General features: G+C 39.7%; 1 protein-coding gene across 1 annotated transcript in view; it reads right to left on the reverse strand.

The window, feature by feature from the left end:
• kcnn4 (potassium intermediate/small conductance calcium-activated channel, subfamily N, member 4) overlaps positions 1–19,043 on the reverse strand; it is a 45,083-nt gene that overhangs the window by 12,771 nt on the left and 13,269 nt on the right. The window contains exons 3-5 of the mRNA XM_057833713.1: positions 12,557–12,993; positions 10,818–10,953; positions 1,955–2,065 (exon numbers count right to left, since the gene is read on the reverse strand). Of these exons, the coding sequence (XP_057689696.1) occupies positions 1,955–2,065; positions 10,818–10,953; positions 12,557–12,993 (684 nt within the window). The remainder of the gene's footprint in view (positions 1–1,954; positions 2,066–10,817; positions 10,954–12,556; positions 12,994–19,043) is intronic.

Raw genomic sequence — 19,043 nt, forward strand, 5'->3', positions numbered from 1 at the left:
AAACATCATGCTTCCCATTACCCGGCCCCTCGGGTAATGCCAATGCTCAACTCACGGCTCTAGCTCAACTAATGTAACGAGATAAAAAAAACACAACAACATACCTGACTGCTGCCGAAAAGCTGCTAGAAAAGTACATCCGTATAATGTTACGGTGGATATCATTTATATAGGACTAGATGCAATATAGATTTGGTAGTGTTAGCAGCACATCTACAAAAAGCCAGATGCGGGAGTTATAAACGGCCGCCATCTTAAAGCAGTACACTTCCCTGCAAGGCTGTTGTAGCGAACCTTCCAAGCAAACCTAATTAACTTTTTATCTAAAATACTCCTAAATCGGTAAAATATTGAACTGAATCTATCTTTACAATAGTTTTAAAACTTTCACATATCGAAAGTAGACAAAAGGGAAATTATGGAATAACGGGAGCAATTTTAACACATGTAATGGTTGATTCACAACATTAAATTAATTGAATGTAGTTTAAAGCTGCTGATACAGAATGGGGACTGGAGTTTTTTATTTAATGTTATTTTTGTATATTTGTTTACTGCTATATGTTAACTTGATACTGAAATAGTAGTGTGGTTTAGCCTGAGAGTATTTTTGAACAATTTTGGAACTAAAGTACAAAACATAAAAAAAAGAGAGAAAAATAAAAGGAGGGGAGTGCATCAATAATCGTTTTAAAATCGAATCGGAGCCTCTGAATCGTAATCGTAATCAAATCGTTTGGTGCCCAAAGATTCCCAGCTCTACTGTTCTGTCATACTCTCGTCTCGCCTCATCCCGTCTTTCCTGTTGATTTTGCGTTTGCTGCTCGTTTTGTGAAATATCGACAGTGTTTTAATGCTCAATAATGTCCCTCTTGGGTTCAAATTGAAACGGTTGAACAGATGACACGTTTATACCGCTAGATTCATACTCTGAAGCCCGGCAGCGTAATCAAGTGACATCACCGCCCTGTGACGTCAAAAACAAAGGCGACTTACTACTTAAACTAATTTTACAAACTGTATAAAAATGAAAACGTCAAGAAGGGTTTTAATATCAAATTATTTTAACTCATAGTAACGTTTCTATCTGTGGAGCCCTTTAATAAAAGAATACAAAATTATGTAAAGTTACAAAACTGCAAGCTTACAGCAAAGTAAACATCATTAACTAATTCCATGTTCCATACCACAACTAGTTTGAAGGAAATGTAATTCCGCAACAGATGGTCAAGGTGCATTTTCAATAGCTTTCTAGAGCAAAGGAAACAAACGCAAGCAGGCATTCACACATGACCTGCCTTTTAACGGACAACGAGTCACTCAGCACACATTCTTATTCGATGAGACCGACTTCACCCACACATATATTCACTCACTTTAGAAAGAAAGTATGGTGAACCCAATGACATTATATAAACACACACACATACAGTTTCCTGCCAATCACTGCCGCCGTCCTGAACTGACACAAGTTGTTTTCCGGACAAAAGATGATTTCCTCTGTTTGACGCCTTGAAATGGCTGTAAAAAGGTTGGCGGAGATAAAAATAAAAATGAAAAGCCCTACAAACCAAAACATGCGCATGACACGTGGAAATTGGTCAGGTTTCCTCCTCTCTTGCTATGCTACTCAAAGTATTTAGGTAACCCTGAATGGACTATGGCCAAAATAATGGATTTGGAAGTACTATAAATAAACAAATTGTACTTCATTAGGCTTTGGAAGAATATATTTAAAAATCCATTATCATAACAATACTTCTATTTCTTCCTACATTGTTTTTTCTCCTCACAGCTCACGATAACGACTGCACTTGCAATTTCAACACAGGACCATTTTCCATTACCTAATTAAATAGCAACTTTGGCGAATAGTGTTTTATGAAATAATAAAATGATACATGAAAGTAAATGAAATCCACATGCTTTGAAAATGTTTTTTTGTAGCTCTTACCCCTTTCGAGATCTGAATGTCCAGCATGAAAAAGTGCACATGCTTCTCTCCTTTATTCAATGCCAACTTCTTGGTTACCACGGCGACCAGCATGGCAGTGCAGGCTACACCCTGAAAGCCGACACAAAAATACAAAACTGTCCATTATGCGCACATGGTATGATAAAGTGTCTTACTGTATCATCAACAAATATTTAGAACCTGGCGACACATCACATAAAATCAGATTGATGCTGCTCCTCATACCTCATATGGTTTTGGCCAATAAATCCAAGTTCTATTTACACACAGGGTTCAATAGTTAAACACAAGACTGTGTGGCAGAGCTATAATAGTGCAGGTTTCCTCTGAGAATAGCCCACTGTTATTGCTGGGCAGCGGACAACAGCGTAATGGCTAAGATTAAGATGGGACTCCAAAACAAAAATACACTCACTATAGCACAAACACACACGTCACAGCACACACAGAAAAGACTGCTGGAACCCCGACACTACCACAAATAATAACAAAGCTCATTTTACCTTTTTTACTCTTCAGCTTGCATCAGAAAGCGTAGGACAAAAGAAAAGCGTAAGATGGCATTTGATTTGAGGGGGGGGGGGGGGGGGTCTGATCAGTATAGTCAGTGAACTCTCGCATGTTTATTCATTCTTTAGCATTCACCTACTTGTTGTTGTTGTTTATTTTTTATGTAGTTATCATTTTTATTTGATTGTTCAAAAAATCACTGGCATTTGCTGATATATTGGTACTAAGGAACTATGTTTAAGTGGGTTGAGGAACCCTTCGTAGGGTGTTTATATGATGCATAGATTTTCACTATTCACAAATTGGTTTGGTAACTACTGGTCCTTCTAAAAAAAATTAGCATATTGTGATAAAGTTAATTATTTTCTGTAATGTACTGATAAACATTAGACTTTCATATATTTTAGATTCATTACACACAACTGAAGTAGTTTGAGCCTTTTATTGTTTTCATATTGATGATTTTGGAAAAAGGCAAGAAAAACCAAAAATTCCTATCTCAAAAAAATAGCATATCATGAAAAGGTACTCAAAAGAAGCTACTAACCTAATCATCTGAATCAACGAATTAACTCACCCCTGCGAAAGATTCCTGAGGCTTTTAGAAACTCCCAGCCTGGTTCATTACTCAAAACCACAATCATGGGCAAGACTGCTGACCTGACTGCTGTCCAGAAGGCCATCATTGACACCCTCAAGCAAGAGGCTAAGACACAAAGACATTTCTGAGCGAATAGGCTGTTCCCAGAGTGCACCTCAGTGGGAAGGAAAAAGTGTGGCAGGAAACGCTCCACAACCAGAAGAGGTGACCGCACCATGAGAAAGATTGTGGAGGAAGGCTGATTCCAGACCTTGGGGGACCTGCAGAAACAGTGGACTGAGTCTGGAGTAGAAACATCCAGAGCCACCGTGCACAGGCGTGTGCTGGAAATGGGCTACAGGTGCCGCATTCCCCAGGTCAAGCCACTTTTTAACCTGAAACAGTGGCGGAAGCACCTGACCTGGGCTACAAGGAAGCAGCACTGGACTGTTGCTCAGTGGTCCAGAGTACGTTTTTCAGATGAAAGCAAATTTTGGATGTCATCCGGAAATCAAGATGCCAGAGTTTGGAGGAAGACTGGGGAGAAGGAAATGCCAAAATGCCTGAAGTCCAGTTTCAGGTACCCACAGTCAGTGATGGTCTGGGGTGCCATGTCAGCTGCTGGTGTTGGTCTACTGTGTTTTTTAAGGGCAGGGTCAATGCAGCTAGCTATCAGGAGATTTTGGAGCACTTCATGCTTCCATCTGCTGAAAAGCTTTATGGAGATGAAGATTTCATTTTTTAGCACGACCTGGCACCTGCTCACAGTGCCAAAACCACTGGCAAATGGTTTACTGACCATGCCATTAGTGTGCTCAATTGGTCTGCGAACTCTCCTGACCTGAACCCCATAGAGAATCTGTGGGATATTGTGAAGAGGAAGTTGAGAGACACCAGACCCAACACTGTGGATGAGCTTAAGGCCGCTATCGAAGCATCCTGGGCCTCCATAACACCTCAGCAGTCATTTCTGCAAAAGGATTCCCGACCAAGTATTGAGTGCATGGCTGATATAATTAATTAAGGTTGACTGTTTTTTTTTTATTTAAAAAAAAAACACTTCTTTGTATCGGTCAGATGATATATGCAAATTTTTTTAGATAGGGATTTTTGTTTTTTTCTTGACTTCTTTGCCATAATCATCAATATTAAAACAATTAAAGGCTTGAACTACTTCAGTTTTGTGTAATGAATCTAAAATACATGAAAGTCTAATGTTTATCAGTACATTACAGACACTAATAAACTTGATCACAATATGCTAATTTTTTTGAGAAGGACTAGTATATCCAGCCAATAGTGGGAGTCCACTGAATTGGAAATTCGGTTCTTAATAATGATGATAGGCTCCAGCACGCCTGATAAACTCATGAGTAAAGGTGTGTGAAATTTCCAATTCTTAGATTTTTCGCGATTCGGCCATGGAAGATTAGAGGACGATTCACAAACATCCCAATACCGATTATTTAAATATGTCAAGTAAAGCGGAACCAAAGCACAGTCAGCGCAGTCTTCGGGACGCTATGGGGAACGGACCAAAAGTACACATCCACAACTCACGCTTCCTAGATAAAAAACAGCAACAAGTATGGCTGATGTAACCAACCAACTTCTCTGTGACATCAGACTTGCTCCCAAAAATTTTAAAGCAGACGTGTGGTATTATTTTGGATTCGACTAGAAAATCTTCTTCTAGAAAATTGGCGATTTTGAAGAATGTTGAAAGCAAACGAGCCGAGGTACGTCATCCCATCCTGATGCCATTTCACTGACGAGGCAGTCACGGCTCTCTACAAGCAAACAAAAGTAGAAATCATGCCATCGCTGTCGAATGTAGACATACTCACTTTTACTAGGGGTGTGCCATCTTAGGCGCCCCACGATTTGATTCGATTACGATTCAGGGTGCTACGATTCAATTCTTGAACGATGATCACGGTATTGACAATGATCACGGTTATCATGATTATCACGATTATCGATGCATCGTACATTACTAATTAATAAAGTAGACGAACAAATTTCTGTCCATTATTTATTATTTATTAATATATTCTAATGATTCAACAGGAACGATGGAACCATACCCTTACAACAAAAAGCTGCCCTTAAACTGCTTTTTTATTCACCTATTTTTACAACAAAATGCAAAAACATTAACCATTTTAAAGGGAGTACTTATTTCACTCAACAATACAATAAAATCTATACCGGTGGAATGAATTCCACATTTTCTGGAAACGAAGTGTCTTTAGATATAAGCCTTCTTTTAACCAATATACTTTGCTTTCACAGATTTCTGTACTATTTTGCATGTTTGTAGTGTTACCACTGTACTTAATCATGGTTTTACACGTTCTGCATATGAAATACAAGTTAGCGTATTAGCTAATTAGCTTAGCGCTCGGTGCTGACTATTAACACCTCAAAAACAACAACAATAAAGGATAAACAGTACAAGAGGGTTCGTGTACTCACCTCCTATTTTTCAATTGACATGACTTGAAACCACAGTTGGACATCTGAAAGACGAGGAGCAACGAACTATCTCTCTTTCCCTCTCGCTCTAAAAAATAACATGCGCACAGAAGCGCCGGGTCGCGCTTCTGGACCTGCCTGTCTCATACACAAATTTATTTTCCAGTCTTTTAAAAAGGAGTACATCTCTCTCCCATTAACCGGGAACATCCATAATAACTTTGTGCGTGCGTCCGTTAACGGTGTCCGGACGGCAGACGTGTCTTGAATTTCATTCCGCTATGAGCGGCTGTCATAAAGTTACGTAAATCATCGTTTTTGAGCCGTAATGAATTGTAATTGTCACGTGTCGAATCGCGATGCATGTAATTTTTTGGAACTCCTGTAGCTGTTACGTGCAATGCATGAAATCCACATGGGTGCTAATATGACTGAGCTGCTAAGCATAAACGGATTTTAAGGGGGGACAGGCCCCTCCTGGTGGCCAATAAGTGTCATTGCATGAAATTTATATAAAAGTTGTAAAGCAATAAAACTGCAACACAAATGAAATGAACAAAAAAAAAATATATATATATATATGTATACAGTGCTGCTCAAAAGTTTGTGAACCCCCTCAACATTTTGGAATTTTCTATTATTTCAACCTGATTTCCTAATCAATCAATTCAGTAGTTTTTTTTTGTTTTTTAACCAGTTGTGTTGTCGAGACTAAATTAAAAAGAGTTTTCATCAACTGATGTAGGTGCAAAATTGAACTGTTTGGTCACAACCAAAACCGCCATGTCTGGCGAAAAGTCAACACTGCATACCACCAAAAGAACCTTCTCCCAACAGTGAAGCATGGAGGTGGGAATGTCAAGATCTGGGCTTGCTTTTCATCCTCAGGACCTGGACAACTCCACATAGTCCAGGGAATCATGAATTCTGAGGAATATTGTCAAATCCTAGAACATAACCTGACGCCATCTGTTTTGAAGTTAAAGCTTGGCAGAAGGTGGATCATGCAACATGATAATGATCCAAAGCATTCCAGCAATACAACCAAGGAATGGCTGAAAAAGAAGAAGATTCGTGTTCTGGACTGGCCCAGTCAAAGTCCTGACCTAAATCCCATTGAAATGCTGTGGCGGGACCTGAAGCGAGCAGTTCATGCCAGACGCCCATCAAACCTCTCTCAACTGACTGCGTTCTGCAAGGAAGAATGGGCAAAAATCCCCCAAAGTAGATGTGAGAGGCTGATTAGTCACTACAGAAACCGTTTGGTTGAGGTAATCTCTGCAAAAGGAGGCGCAATATCCTATTAACTGAAGGGGTTCACATACTTTTGCACACATGATATCTGAGTTTTTCTTAAATCAACCACTTTTGTTAAATAAAGAATTACAATATAACTATTTCTTTTGTTTCAGTCCATTATTTGGAATGTCAGTATTGTGGATTTGGGTATAACTTAACATTTAATAAGGTTATTTTAGTTTTTTTTTACAAAAAATCTGACCATCGCTGTGGGGTTCACAAACTTTCGAGCAGCACTGTATGTATATATGTATATATATATGTATGTATGTATATATATATATATATATATATATATATATATATAAACCAAACACAAAAAATGATTGCTTCAATCAAAGAAAACTTTTTCAATGAAAAATTAAGTGTTAAAATGCAAATTTTTCAATCTCAAATATTTTTTCGCATTCAAAAACGTTTTCCCTGATTGAAATTTTTCTTTTTTTGATTGATTTTCTTTTTGAAAATATATATTTTTTAGAAGCAACTTATTTTTTGATTGAATAATAAAGACAAAAATGTCCTAGCCAAAATGTGGCCCAAACACGAATCAACATTACTTCAATCAAAAAAGTTGCTTCAATCAAAAAATACTTGAATCCAATCAAAAAAAAATTTCAAAGAAAAATAGCTTTCACATGCATTTTTTTGAGTTTCAAATTTATTTTTGCATTCAAACACATTTTTGGGGGATTTGAGCGACTTCTTTTGATCTAAGCAACTTTTTTTTTGATTGAATAATAAAGACACAAATATACCTCCATATGGCTCCGCACAGAGGATACAATTTTTGACTGGGGTAACTACATTGGCACGACACCGGCGGGCGTACCATATTCAATGGTTGACGATCTTGGCGAAAAGTATTGCCTAAGCAGCCTGATTTAAAATTCCCCTCAAGAATGATGGGACACAAAAAACGCTCATTGTCATCTTATTATTATACTTAAATATTCTTGTAAGTTAATTTTATTGCTGACGCTGCGTCCATCAACACGTTGTGCCCCCCCTGCCCCAAAAGTCGAACTCCGCCTATGCTGCTAAGCAGTGCTGTGAATGAGGAAGACATCGCAAAAAAGACTTTATTGTTGCTTTATAATCAAATCGTAGCCTCTGAATCATAATCGCAATCGAACCCAAGATTCCCACCTCTACTCATGAGGATAAGCGGTACAGAGGATGAATGAACGAATTGACTAATGCCTGATTAATAAGTTGAATTTGATCTATGTAAGAACAATAACCCTGTGATTCCATGAGTGCCAATCTTCCAATCATTTGCAGATCTCTGTTCTGACATTACATTCATACTCTCTTGTCCGTAAATGTAGATGTCATAATCAGAATCAGAATTTCATAGTACTCTCATTTTATACTGCATTGATCAGCATTACATACTACTTTCACCTTACATTGCGTAACAACTGCATCAGTTTGTCTATTACCATAGCTAAATAGTTCTTTGTACTTATGTGCTATATACTTTATGCAGTATTTTTAATGTGGCTTGTATAATGTAATACTAGAGAAGCTGTACACATACAGGAGACAAATTCCATCGTTGTTTCTATCATACTCAGCCAAAGATGATACTGATTTTTCTACATGCTTAATTCGGAGTAAAAAGTTTGGTCACCCCTTCTCTAAAGTGTCCATAGGTCTAAATGTGAGTCTGAATGGTTGTTTACCTATGCAGATGTGTGATTTCCTGGCTACCAGTCCAGAGTGTACGCAAAGTCAGCTGTGATAGGCTCAAGCTCACCCACCACTAACAGGTGAATGGATACATCAAGACTGAGTTCCTATAAACTCATTGGCTCCCAACTACAGCGGTAGACATCCAAGTCATTTTAACTCGGAGGGCTAGCAGTGATCATTGGGGTAATTCTTCAGTTTACCAAGAAATTGCTCATATGGGAACCAGCTTTTCCCACAGAAAAACTCCAAAAGCTTGTTTAAAGTTATCCCAGAAGAGTTGGAACCGTCCTTGTCTGTTTACAGTTTTTCTCAATTGCTTCGGTACGTTTCTCAGATCAGACTTGTAATTGTCAAAACTACTTGTTCAATCCTCACAACAATGCATTACTAGTGCACATCAAAAAAGCAGTTTCTCATTGTAAGTTGTAGATGTTGCAAGTTGTAGATGTTTTTGCGCATCCATGCAAATGCTCTTGTACAATTCTCTGCCGTTTCATACATTATCAGTTGCATCTGCCATGATGGTCAAAATGGATGATCATGGGTCATTGAATAGTCTCACCACCCACAACATTTAGTCATTACTTCATTGCATAAGTCTTTACATGCAAAATGCATTAACATGTCAGAATATGTCAACATATGTGTGTGTGTGTGCCAAAATTTGTGATAGTTTGGGACAATGTGGGATTCCACCACTCCAACATAATTGGGGAATGGTTTGCAAACCACAACAGAACAGTAATGGAGTTCCTCCCACGATACTCCCTATTTCTCAGTCCCATAGAACAATTTTTCTCCAAGTAGTTTTGAGAATTTAAATTCTGATCTGAGAAACCTATCAAGGCAATTGAGAAAAACTGTAAACGTCCTGGCAACGTGTCTCAGTACTTTTGCCCATATAGTGTATATGAATGACCACTTACTTGGTTAACCTTCACTTCTAATCAGCTGCAATAATAGGAAAGGATAGAATTACAACCACATTAGGTAAACAGTGTTGTCTGGTCGGTTCATCAACACGACCATTTTCCATGAACTTTAAGGTGTGCAAAACACTACAGTCACTGCCTCCCACCATTGCTCCATTGGGTATAGGGCATTTATCTTTTCTGAGTGGTGGGCACAGGTTGGCACAAACTCGTAGTGCAGCCAAAGGCAATAAAAATGACCCTAAAAATGGATAGGATGGAAGGTTTTGCCTTATAAGGGGAGAAGCTTATAAAAAGCAAGGGAGAAAGGGAGAAATAGAAATGATGCTTTTCCGCAGTTCCCACTCCTACCAACTTCAACAGAGACACTAATCTGCTCTCACACATATGTACTTTGCTAACACAGTGAGTGCCACTCCTCACTCACTGTTGATATTACTCTTCTTGTTAAACTCGTCACTTGTTTCTTTCATCTCCAATCAGTCACCGCACGAACACATTTTTTTTACTGCCCTCTTCAAATGAATTCTGGAAAACTGTTTCTCACTTATCCCCAGCGGTCGAAGATACTTGTTATTATTTTGTATTTATGTAACTGGGGCACGCGGGTCAGTTGTGTGAGGTGCATAGAAAACTCCCTGCCGATGCCTCCAAGAGGGTGCGCTGGGAACTAAAGTTGCTAGCCTGGGCTTTTGGCTCAGTGGTTAGCGCTCTCGCCTGCCATGCTGGACGTGCCGAGTCCTGATCTAAACGAGGGGGGTGGATCGCGTCGTGCGGCGCGGATCCATGCAGACCGGTTACATTGGTGCCGTGACCCGGATCGGCAGTGAAGGTCTCGGTGGGGTGAGTGTACAGAAACGGTGGTGCACAGAAACCTCCCTCCAAATGCCTTCAAGAAAAAGCGTTTTGGCTTAGTGGTTAGTGCGCCGCCTGCCGTGCTGGACGCGCTGTGCGGCGCAAGTCCGTGTCCTGACCTGAACGAGGGGGACGGATCATGTCGTGCAGCGCTATGCAGACCGGTAACATTTAGCAAATAATGGAAAAAATGGCACACAGAAGAGGAAGATTTAATAAAAAAAAATTTTTTTTTTAAAATTTTTTTTAAAAGGCGTAGATGAAAGTATGTACTAGTAAATAGCAGCAGAAGAGACATTTATATTAGGAACATTTTGCACCTGATGCAATAAGGACACAAAACAGGAAAAGAACATCTTGTGTTCTTTTTCTTATCGTGTCAGAAAATAATAAGCATCATTTAGAGCAAGCCAAACTGAGATAAAGCTTTTCTGCGGCTGCTGCACCCACAAATCAGCAAAAAAGTGTACCAAAGGGCAGAGAACATTACCATGACTCCAGTGAAGAGACACACCGACTTGCCGCAGCGAGTTTTGGGCGCTACATCCCCGTAGCCCACCGTCAGGAAGGTGATGGCAATGAGCCACAAGGCCGTTTCCATGTGATCTGTTGAGCCTGCAGTCTGCCTACAACAAAGAGGAATTACAGTAACTGTGTGGCGCTTTAAATTAATTCTCTATTTAACTGTACAATGTGCTTATTAAATCCATTCAAGCCACAATTTACCAATGACCAGCATGGGTTTTCCTGTGTAATTTGTATTTGAACTTACTGTTGTTGCCCAGTCACACTTTTGCCACACTGTTGCGACTTATTTTCAAGTAGTGAGCTAGACTGTCTAGAGCAGGGGCCTCAAAGTCATTCTAGTTATGATACCGTTATGTATTGTCATGTTCAGTTCTTGTTTTTAAAAAGGCAAAAAATGCTAAAGGTTTGATCATAAGATTTGCAGAGTTATGGCTGCCTTTGACCCGTTCTGACAGCCAGTCAAAGCGTACAGTGGTATGAAAAAGTATCTGAACCTTTTATAATTTGTTACTATATATCTGCATAAAATCACCATCAAAGGTGATTTGATCTTTGTCAAAATCAAACAGATAAAAAAACAGTGTCTGCTTTAACTAAAATCACCCAAACATTAATGGGTTTTCCTTTTTTAATGAAGATAGTATGCAAACAATGATAGAAGGGGGAAAAATAAATAACTGAACCATCACATTTAATATTTTGTGGGGCCCCCCTATGGCAGCAATAAGTTCAACCATATGCTTCCTGTAGCTGCAGATCAGTCTGGGACATCGATCATGACTAAGTCTGGCGCATTCACAAAACTGCTGTAGTTCAGTCAGATTCCTAGGATGTCTGGCATGAATTGCTGTCTTTAGTTAATGCCACAGCATCCTAATGGGGTTCAAGTCTGGATTTTGACTTGGGCACTCCAGAACATGTATTTTGTTCTTCTGAAACTATTCTGAAGTTGATTTACTTCTGTGTTTTGGAACATTGTCTTGTTGCGGCATCCATCCTTTTTTTTTTTTTTTAACTTCAACTTTCTGACAGACGGCCTCAGGTTTTCCTGCAGAACATCTTGATAAACTTTTGAATTCATTCTTCCATTTAATGATTGCAAGTTATCCAGGCCTTGGGCTCCACTCCATGGGAGAGAAGCAACAGTGCCAAACTCTCTCCATTTGTAGACAACCTCTGACTGTCGTTTGATGAATATCCAGACTTTTAGAGATGGTTTTGTATCCTTTTCTAGCTTTATACAAATCAACAATCATTGATCGCAGGTCTTCAGACAGCTGTTTTGACCGAGCCATGATGCACATCAGACAATGCTTCTCATCAAGACAATTCTTACCAGGTGTGTGTTTTATAGTGGGCTGGGCAGCTTCAAACCACTCATCAATGATTGGGCAAACACCTGACTTCAATAGTTTGGTAAAAATTGGTTTCAATTGCTCTTTAAGTCTCCTTAGGCAGAGGGTTCACTTACATATTTTCCCCCTTCTGCCATTGTTTGCATGCTACCCTCATTAAAATATGAAAACCTATAAATGTTTGGGTGATTTTAATGAGAGCAGACACTGTTTTTTCATCTGTGTGATTTTGGCTAAGATCAGCTGTTTGATGGTGATTTTATGCAGAAATGTGATAAATTCCAAATGGTTCAGACACTTTTTCATACCACTGTATGTGCAAAGTTTGTGTAGACTTATTTCCTACCTCTCACACAGGGTAAGCATCCATGATGCTGTGAGCCAGAAGAAGAGGATGAAGACCAGCAGGGTGCGGGCAGGGTACTTGTTCATCAGCACTTTGAGTACAAAGCGGAAAGTGAAGTTGATATTGTTGAGTGAACCGATGCTTCTGTAAGAGGCGCTCAGCAACACTTTGCTGTGCAGCAGGACGGCCCGATGCACTAGATACAGGCGCAAGAACATCAACACCGATAGCAGCAACTCCAAATCCGCCAAGGCCGTATTGTGATGGTTGGAGTCACACAGTGGAGGTGAGAAAGACGAGTTGCTGAGGAAGCCCACCTCCCAGTATGTGCCGATGGGATGGATGGCGCAGGCTAATAGCTCGAGCGTGATCACAAATACCCTGTGGCTGGTCATGGCGATGCGCCAATCCACCTGGTTTTGATCAATGATGAAGAGCTGAAAGACATTGGGAATTATATCATATTTTCTAGGGGATAAAAGTACTATAAAATCCATAATACCTAATACAGAAGCACTGCCGTTGAGCAACATTTCCTGTAAAGACCTCTTAGCTTGACAATAAAAAGAACTACAGTCTCCATGAATGATTGATGCAAATAATGTTTTTTGCATCTACTAATCTAAACAGTAGGAAAATTAATGTACTCTATGTGATGAGTTTATCATTGGTAACAATAGAGGGGGGTAAAAAAATATATATAGGCTAAAGGCGGTAAACACTGCGAGTGTGTTAGCTCCTTCTTATCTCCTCTTAACACACATGGACCCCTCCTTGTATCTTACGCAGCTTCTAACCTTATTATTAAACACTTAAAAGGTACACAGACAACTGCAGCAGTTCTGCCTAGACAGTTACAGTAGGATGCAGTGAAGTTAGCAATGTGGGTGCATGCCTCTTAAAATCACAATTGTAGAAACTACGAACACCAAACAATAACAGACTATTACAGTGGGACAAATAAGTATTTAGTCAATTTTTTATTTGACAGAGATGAAGTTTATAGAAAGCTGCAGGAATTGCTTACAGAATGTACATTTTTTGCAGAAAGAAAAGGTCTTCACGATGTCAGACTTGGCTAATTCAATTATTTTGGTTAGTGACATACAACACATTAATATGACCTAACCTACACAGTATAAAAAGTAAAGGAAATTGTGCTAAATCAGATTTTGAGTAAGCGCAACTCAAATTGTCAAATTTTCTTTAGTAACTTATTTTGAGTATTTGTAACTCATCATATGAAGTTAACCCCGTTAACTTTATAAAATGAATCGTGCTCATTTGAATTATCAAGTTAGATGGCAAAAACTACATTTCTGAGTAAGCAGAACTTGAAATGTAAGTTGCGCTTACATGAAATGTGAAGTTTTGTTGTGTTTGTAGTTCACTTGACTATGCATTGGGTTGTCGTTCAGGAGATCAAGGTTCAAATCCTGTGTGGATTAGCCTCATATATATACAGTACATACAGTGGGGCAAATAAGTATTTAGTGAACCACTAATTGTGCATGTTCTCCCACTTGAAAATATTAGAGAGGCCTGTAATTGTCAACATGGGTAAACCTCAACCATGAGAGACAGAATGTGGACAAAAAAACAGAAAATCACATTGTTTGGTTTTTAAAGAATTTATTTGCAAATCGTGGTGGAAAATAGGTATTTGGTCAATACCAAAAGTTCATCTCAATACTTTGTTATGTACCCTTTGTTGGCAATAACGGAGGCCAATCGTTTTCTGTAACTCTTCACAAGCTTTTCACACACTGTTGCTGGTATTTTGGCCCATTCCTCCATGCAGATCTCCTCTACAGCAGTGATGTTTTGGGGCTGTCGTTGGGCAACATGGACCTTCCACTCCCTCCACAGATTTTCTAAGGGGTTTAGATCTTGAGACTGGCTAGGCCACTCAAGGACCTTGAAATGCTTCTTACGAAGCCACTGCTTTGTTGCCCTGGCTGTGTGTTTGGGATCATTGTCATGCTGAAACCCACTGACTGACCCAGCCACGTCTCATTTTCAATGCCGTTGCTGATGTAAGGAGATTTTCACTCAAAATCTCTCGATACATGGCCCCATTCATTCTTTCCTTTGCACAGATCAGTCGTCCTGGTCCCTTTGCAGAAAAACAGCCCCAAAGCATGATGTTTCCACCCCCATGCTTCACAGTGGGTATGGTGTTCTTCGGATGCAATTCAATATTCTTTCTCCTCCAAACACGAGAACCTGTGTTTTTACCAAAAAGTTCTATTTTGGTTTCATCTGACCATATACATTCTCCCAGTCTTCTTCTGGATCATCCAAATGCTTTCTAGCGAACCGCAGACGGGCCTGGACGTGTACTTTCTTCAGCAGGGGGACACGTCTGGCAGTGCAGGATTTGAGTCCCTGGCGGCGCATTGTGTTACTGATAGTAGCCTTTGTTACTGTGGTCCCAGCTCTCTGTAGGTCATTCACTAGGTCCCCCCGTGTGGTTGTGGGATTTTTGCTCACCGTTCTTGTTATCATTTTGACGCCACGGGGTGAGATCTTGCATGTAGCCCCAGAGGGAGATTATCAGTGGTCTTGTATGTCTTCCATTTTCTACTAATTGCTCCCACAGTTGATTTCTTTACAGAAGCATTTTACCTATTGCAGATTCAGTCTTCCTAGCCTGGTGCAGGTCTACAATTTTGTCTCTGGTGTCCTTCGACAGCTCTTTGGTCTTGGCCATAGTGGAGTTTGGAGGTTGTGGACAGGTGTCTTTTATACTGATAATAAGTTAAAACTGGTGCCATTAATACAGGTAACAAGTGGAGCCTCATTTTACCTCGTTAGAAGAAGTTAGATCTCTTTTACAGCCAGAAATCTTGCTTGTTTGTAGGTGACCAAATACATATTTTCCACTCTAATTTGGAAATAAATTCTTTAAAAATCAAACAATGTGATTTTCTGGGGTTTTTTCCACATTTTGTCTCTCATGGTTGAGGTTTACCCATGTTGACAATTACAGGCCTCACTAATCTTTTCAAGTAGGAGAACTTACACAATTGGTGCTTGACTAAATAATTATTTGCCCCACTGTATATACTGGTATACAGTGGTACCTCTACATATGAAGTTAATTCGTTCCAGGACTTTGTTTGTAAGTCGAAATGGTTGTATGTCGAGCGGGATTTTCCCATATGAATACATTATAATTCCATTAATTCGTTCCACAGCTCAAAAACCAACACTAAATACCTAATAAATACTGCTGTTACTATTGCAAATAGCAATTACAAAGAGCATAACAAATAAATTATGAATACAAATCGGAATAATCATATAATAGTCGTAATAATAATATAAAATACCTGTAATAATGTAACAAATCAGGTTCTAATGTGGCAGACGTTTGTTGTACCTGAACGCACCGCGGGGCTGACGTGACGGTGAGATGGATAGAGAGTGCGGTTCTATTTTACTTCCTCTTTTAATGTTTTGAAGCTGGCGTCAACTGCAGCGGACACTAAGCGTGTTGTGTTGCACAAGTTCGATGGAATAAATGATTAGAAATCTGACGAAGCTGGCCATTTCTTTGGTGATGTTACCACAATAAGAATTGTCACCTTAACTTAGAAAGACTGGTGAACGGAGGTCGGAGGAGGACCGCCGAGATCGACATTCTACGGCCGTATTGTCGAACCAGTTCACGGATCCACACACCAAGCTCATATGTTTCATTTACGTCTTCATTTGAATGGTAAGTGTCACCTTTTCTTTTTTCCCCACCTGCACTAACCTTCTTAGAGCCAGTGTTGATTTCTCTCCCTTCGTCTTCGGGCAAAACAAAGAAACTGCGGCGCTGATATAAATCGTCGTATTTCGAGCATGTCATCAGATGTAGAAACAAATGGCGAGTCAAATTTTACGTCGGATGTCGAAAAGATCGTGTGTCAACTGTCAAGGTAACACTGTTGTAACATTGGTCAGTACTTCATTTTGCATGCTGTGCATAGGGTAGGGTGACCATATTTTGATTCCCAAAAAATGAGGACACTTGGCCCGGCCTCGAGATATTTAAATTTTACTTGAAGTTCACTCAAAGATGCCTTATAACCAGGGGTGCACATAATTTTTTTGCCCAGGTTCTCAGAGGAGGACCTGGAGATGTGACTTGGTCCTCATTGAGCTTGAGAGCCGACCCGCCTGATGCGATAAAATTATGACAAGCTTTACTTAGAGCCAATTACCTTTAATTAATTATATAAACAATTAACGCTTGATTAACATCAACTGGCACAACAAAATTGCCATTACTTTGAAGTGAAATGTAAAGTAATAAACATAAAAGCACTAATTCAAAATAAAGGGCATTCATATGCGGCTCTCACATTAACTCCAAGACTTTGTAAAAGTGGGATGTCCTCCTCATAAGAGCTCAATGAACGTGCATGTTTAGCTTTGTGAAATGCGAGCAAAAACACGTTTGTCAGCGCATGGCGCTGTTCTACAATAACTTTATTCCGCCACTTGTCCATAGGGCGAGTGGGGTCCTGTCTGACATCGATAGTTTGATTAATTGCCACATGCTCTGTTTTTTTCGTGCTTTTCAAAGTTTGGATGGCTAAAATTCTATGACCCTACATAAAATGCGCTGCTCTTATTAGCGACATTGGGATTCTCACGGCAAATGTTGCACCACATTTCTGTGCGAGCATCATTTGCTTCTAGCCATGGTACCTCCTGCAGCCACTTTTCAGCAAAAGTCCTTTTTTTCGGTAGCTCCGGTGATGTCTCTGTCGTCTGTCTGTCTTTTGACGGGGGTGGGGGAACACGGAAATAATTACTCAGTGGGGCCCGCCTCTTTGACATTTTGAGAAGTGATTTTCTCGTGTCCGCCGCAAATACTTTGGTCAGCTAGGCCTGTCGCGATAACAAATATTAGTGTGCGATAATTATTCTCATAAATCATTGCGATATTATTGCGCCCCCCCCAATTTTTTTTTCAACCAATTTACAATAACACAGTGAGAATACAGTATACATTCACAGATAAATTCAAAAATACTTTTTAAGAAATCACAACTAAAAACAATAGACCATGCCTCTTACGTAAAAAAAACAACAATATTGATAAGGCATAGCACCACAGAATAAATAAAATGTGTTGAAAAAAAAAAAAAGAGAGAAAAAAAAATTGCACTTAATAACTTAAGCATTTAGGCAAATAAAAACTTTTCCCCGTCATAGCTTCTGCAATGGTGTTCCATAGGGATGCAACGATACAGTTAAGTCACGGTTCGGTACGATTTTTGATACGGGGGTCATGATTTTCGATCCGATTCAATACATTTAATGCTCTGTAAAAAAAAAAAAAAAAAAAAAATTAAATTTGTTGTTTCATTTTTTTTTTTTTTTTTTGCTAGCGAGCAAAAATTAAATTGCCATCATATAAACATGCATTTTAGTGCATAATATTTACTGTATGTGCTTACTTCTTACTGATCTGAAAAATGTTTGTACAAAAGAGCTGAGAACAATCATTACTGTTTGTAAAGTGAGGCAAGGCACACTGTTGATTGCTACAGCTTTCTTAACAGCTAAGTTTACTACATGAGCAAGACATCCTATTTGTTGTCCGAATCCATCTGTGTCACGTACTGAAATAACAATATTTGCAACATTATCTGTAGTCACTGGTATGGAATGATTTGGCCTTCTTAACTTCCATTCAGTCATGACAGTTTAGAATTCATCGATGTAGTATATTGACTACGTAACCCATAATCACTCTGTGCTCACGTAGCCAATGGCATGGGACGTAGCACATCTAGTGTGCCATTTCATGATATCTAGTGTGTGCGTGCATTAAAAAAGTTAACAAGCGCCGCTGAAGTCACGTCTGCTCATTACTACACAACAACAGCATATGACACAGCGCTCTTAATTTCATTCAGCTGTTTATTGTCAAAGCGAGGTTGTTCGTAGCAGCCTAGTCGGTAACAATGTTTTGGCGGACTTCGTTGTAAATATCCGGCGTTGTGCCGAAAAATGTCACTCCTGACGGGAGCGCCCACACGTCAACGACACCGGCGCGCTGTAGATGGTCCACAGTCACTCCGGAGCACTGATGCGGCCGGTATACGTTGAACAACAGGATATAATGGGAACGATTGGCTCCGGCGCTAGTTTTTGCCGGACTTGGAACGAAGATGCATTTTGCGCAGTTGGTAACGAGGAATCCGAACTTTTAACAGCACGTCTGCCGCACGCGCGCACGCAGCGGAAAAATTACCGCCTTCATTTTTATATATCATGCGATAAATGGAATTATTGCATATTGCGACAGGCTTATGGTCAGCCATTGGTACGCAAAAGCGTATGGAAGCCGTTGAGGGCCAGCGCGTTTGTCTATGTCCGGTACGCATGCGCGCATGCGGACCACTTATGTGCACCCCTGCTTATAACTCTAATATATTTAAAGCGTGCCTCCTATGTCTGGATGAAAAAATTCAGTTTTATT

The sequence above is a fragment of the Corythoichthys intestinalis genome, chromosome 4 (assembly GCF_030265065.1).
Source record: "Corythoichthys intestinalis isolate RoL2023-P3 chromosome 4, ASM3026506v1, whole genome shotgun sequence".
NCBI lineage: Eukaryota > Metazoa > Chordata > Actinopteri > Syngnathiformes > Syngnathidae > Corythoichthys > Corythoichthys intestinalis.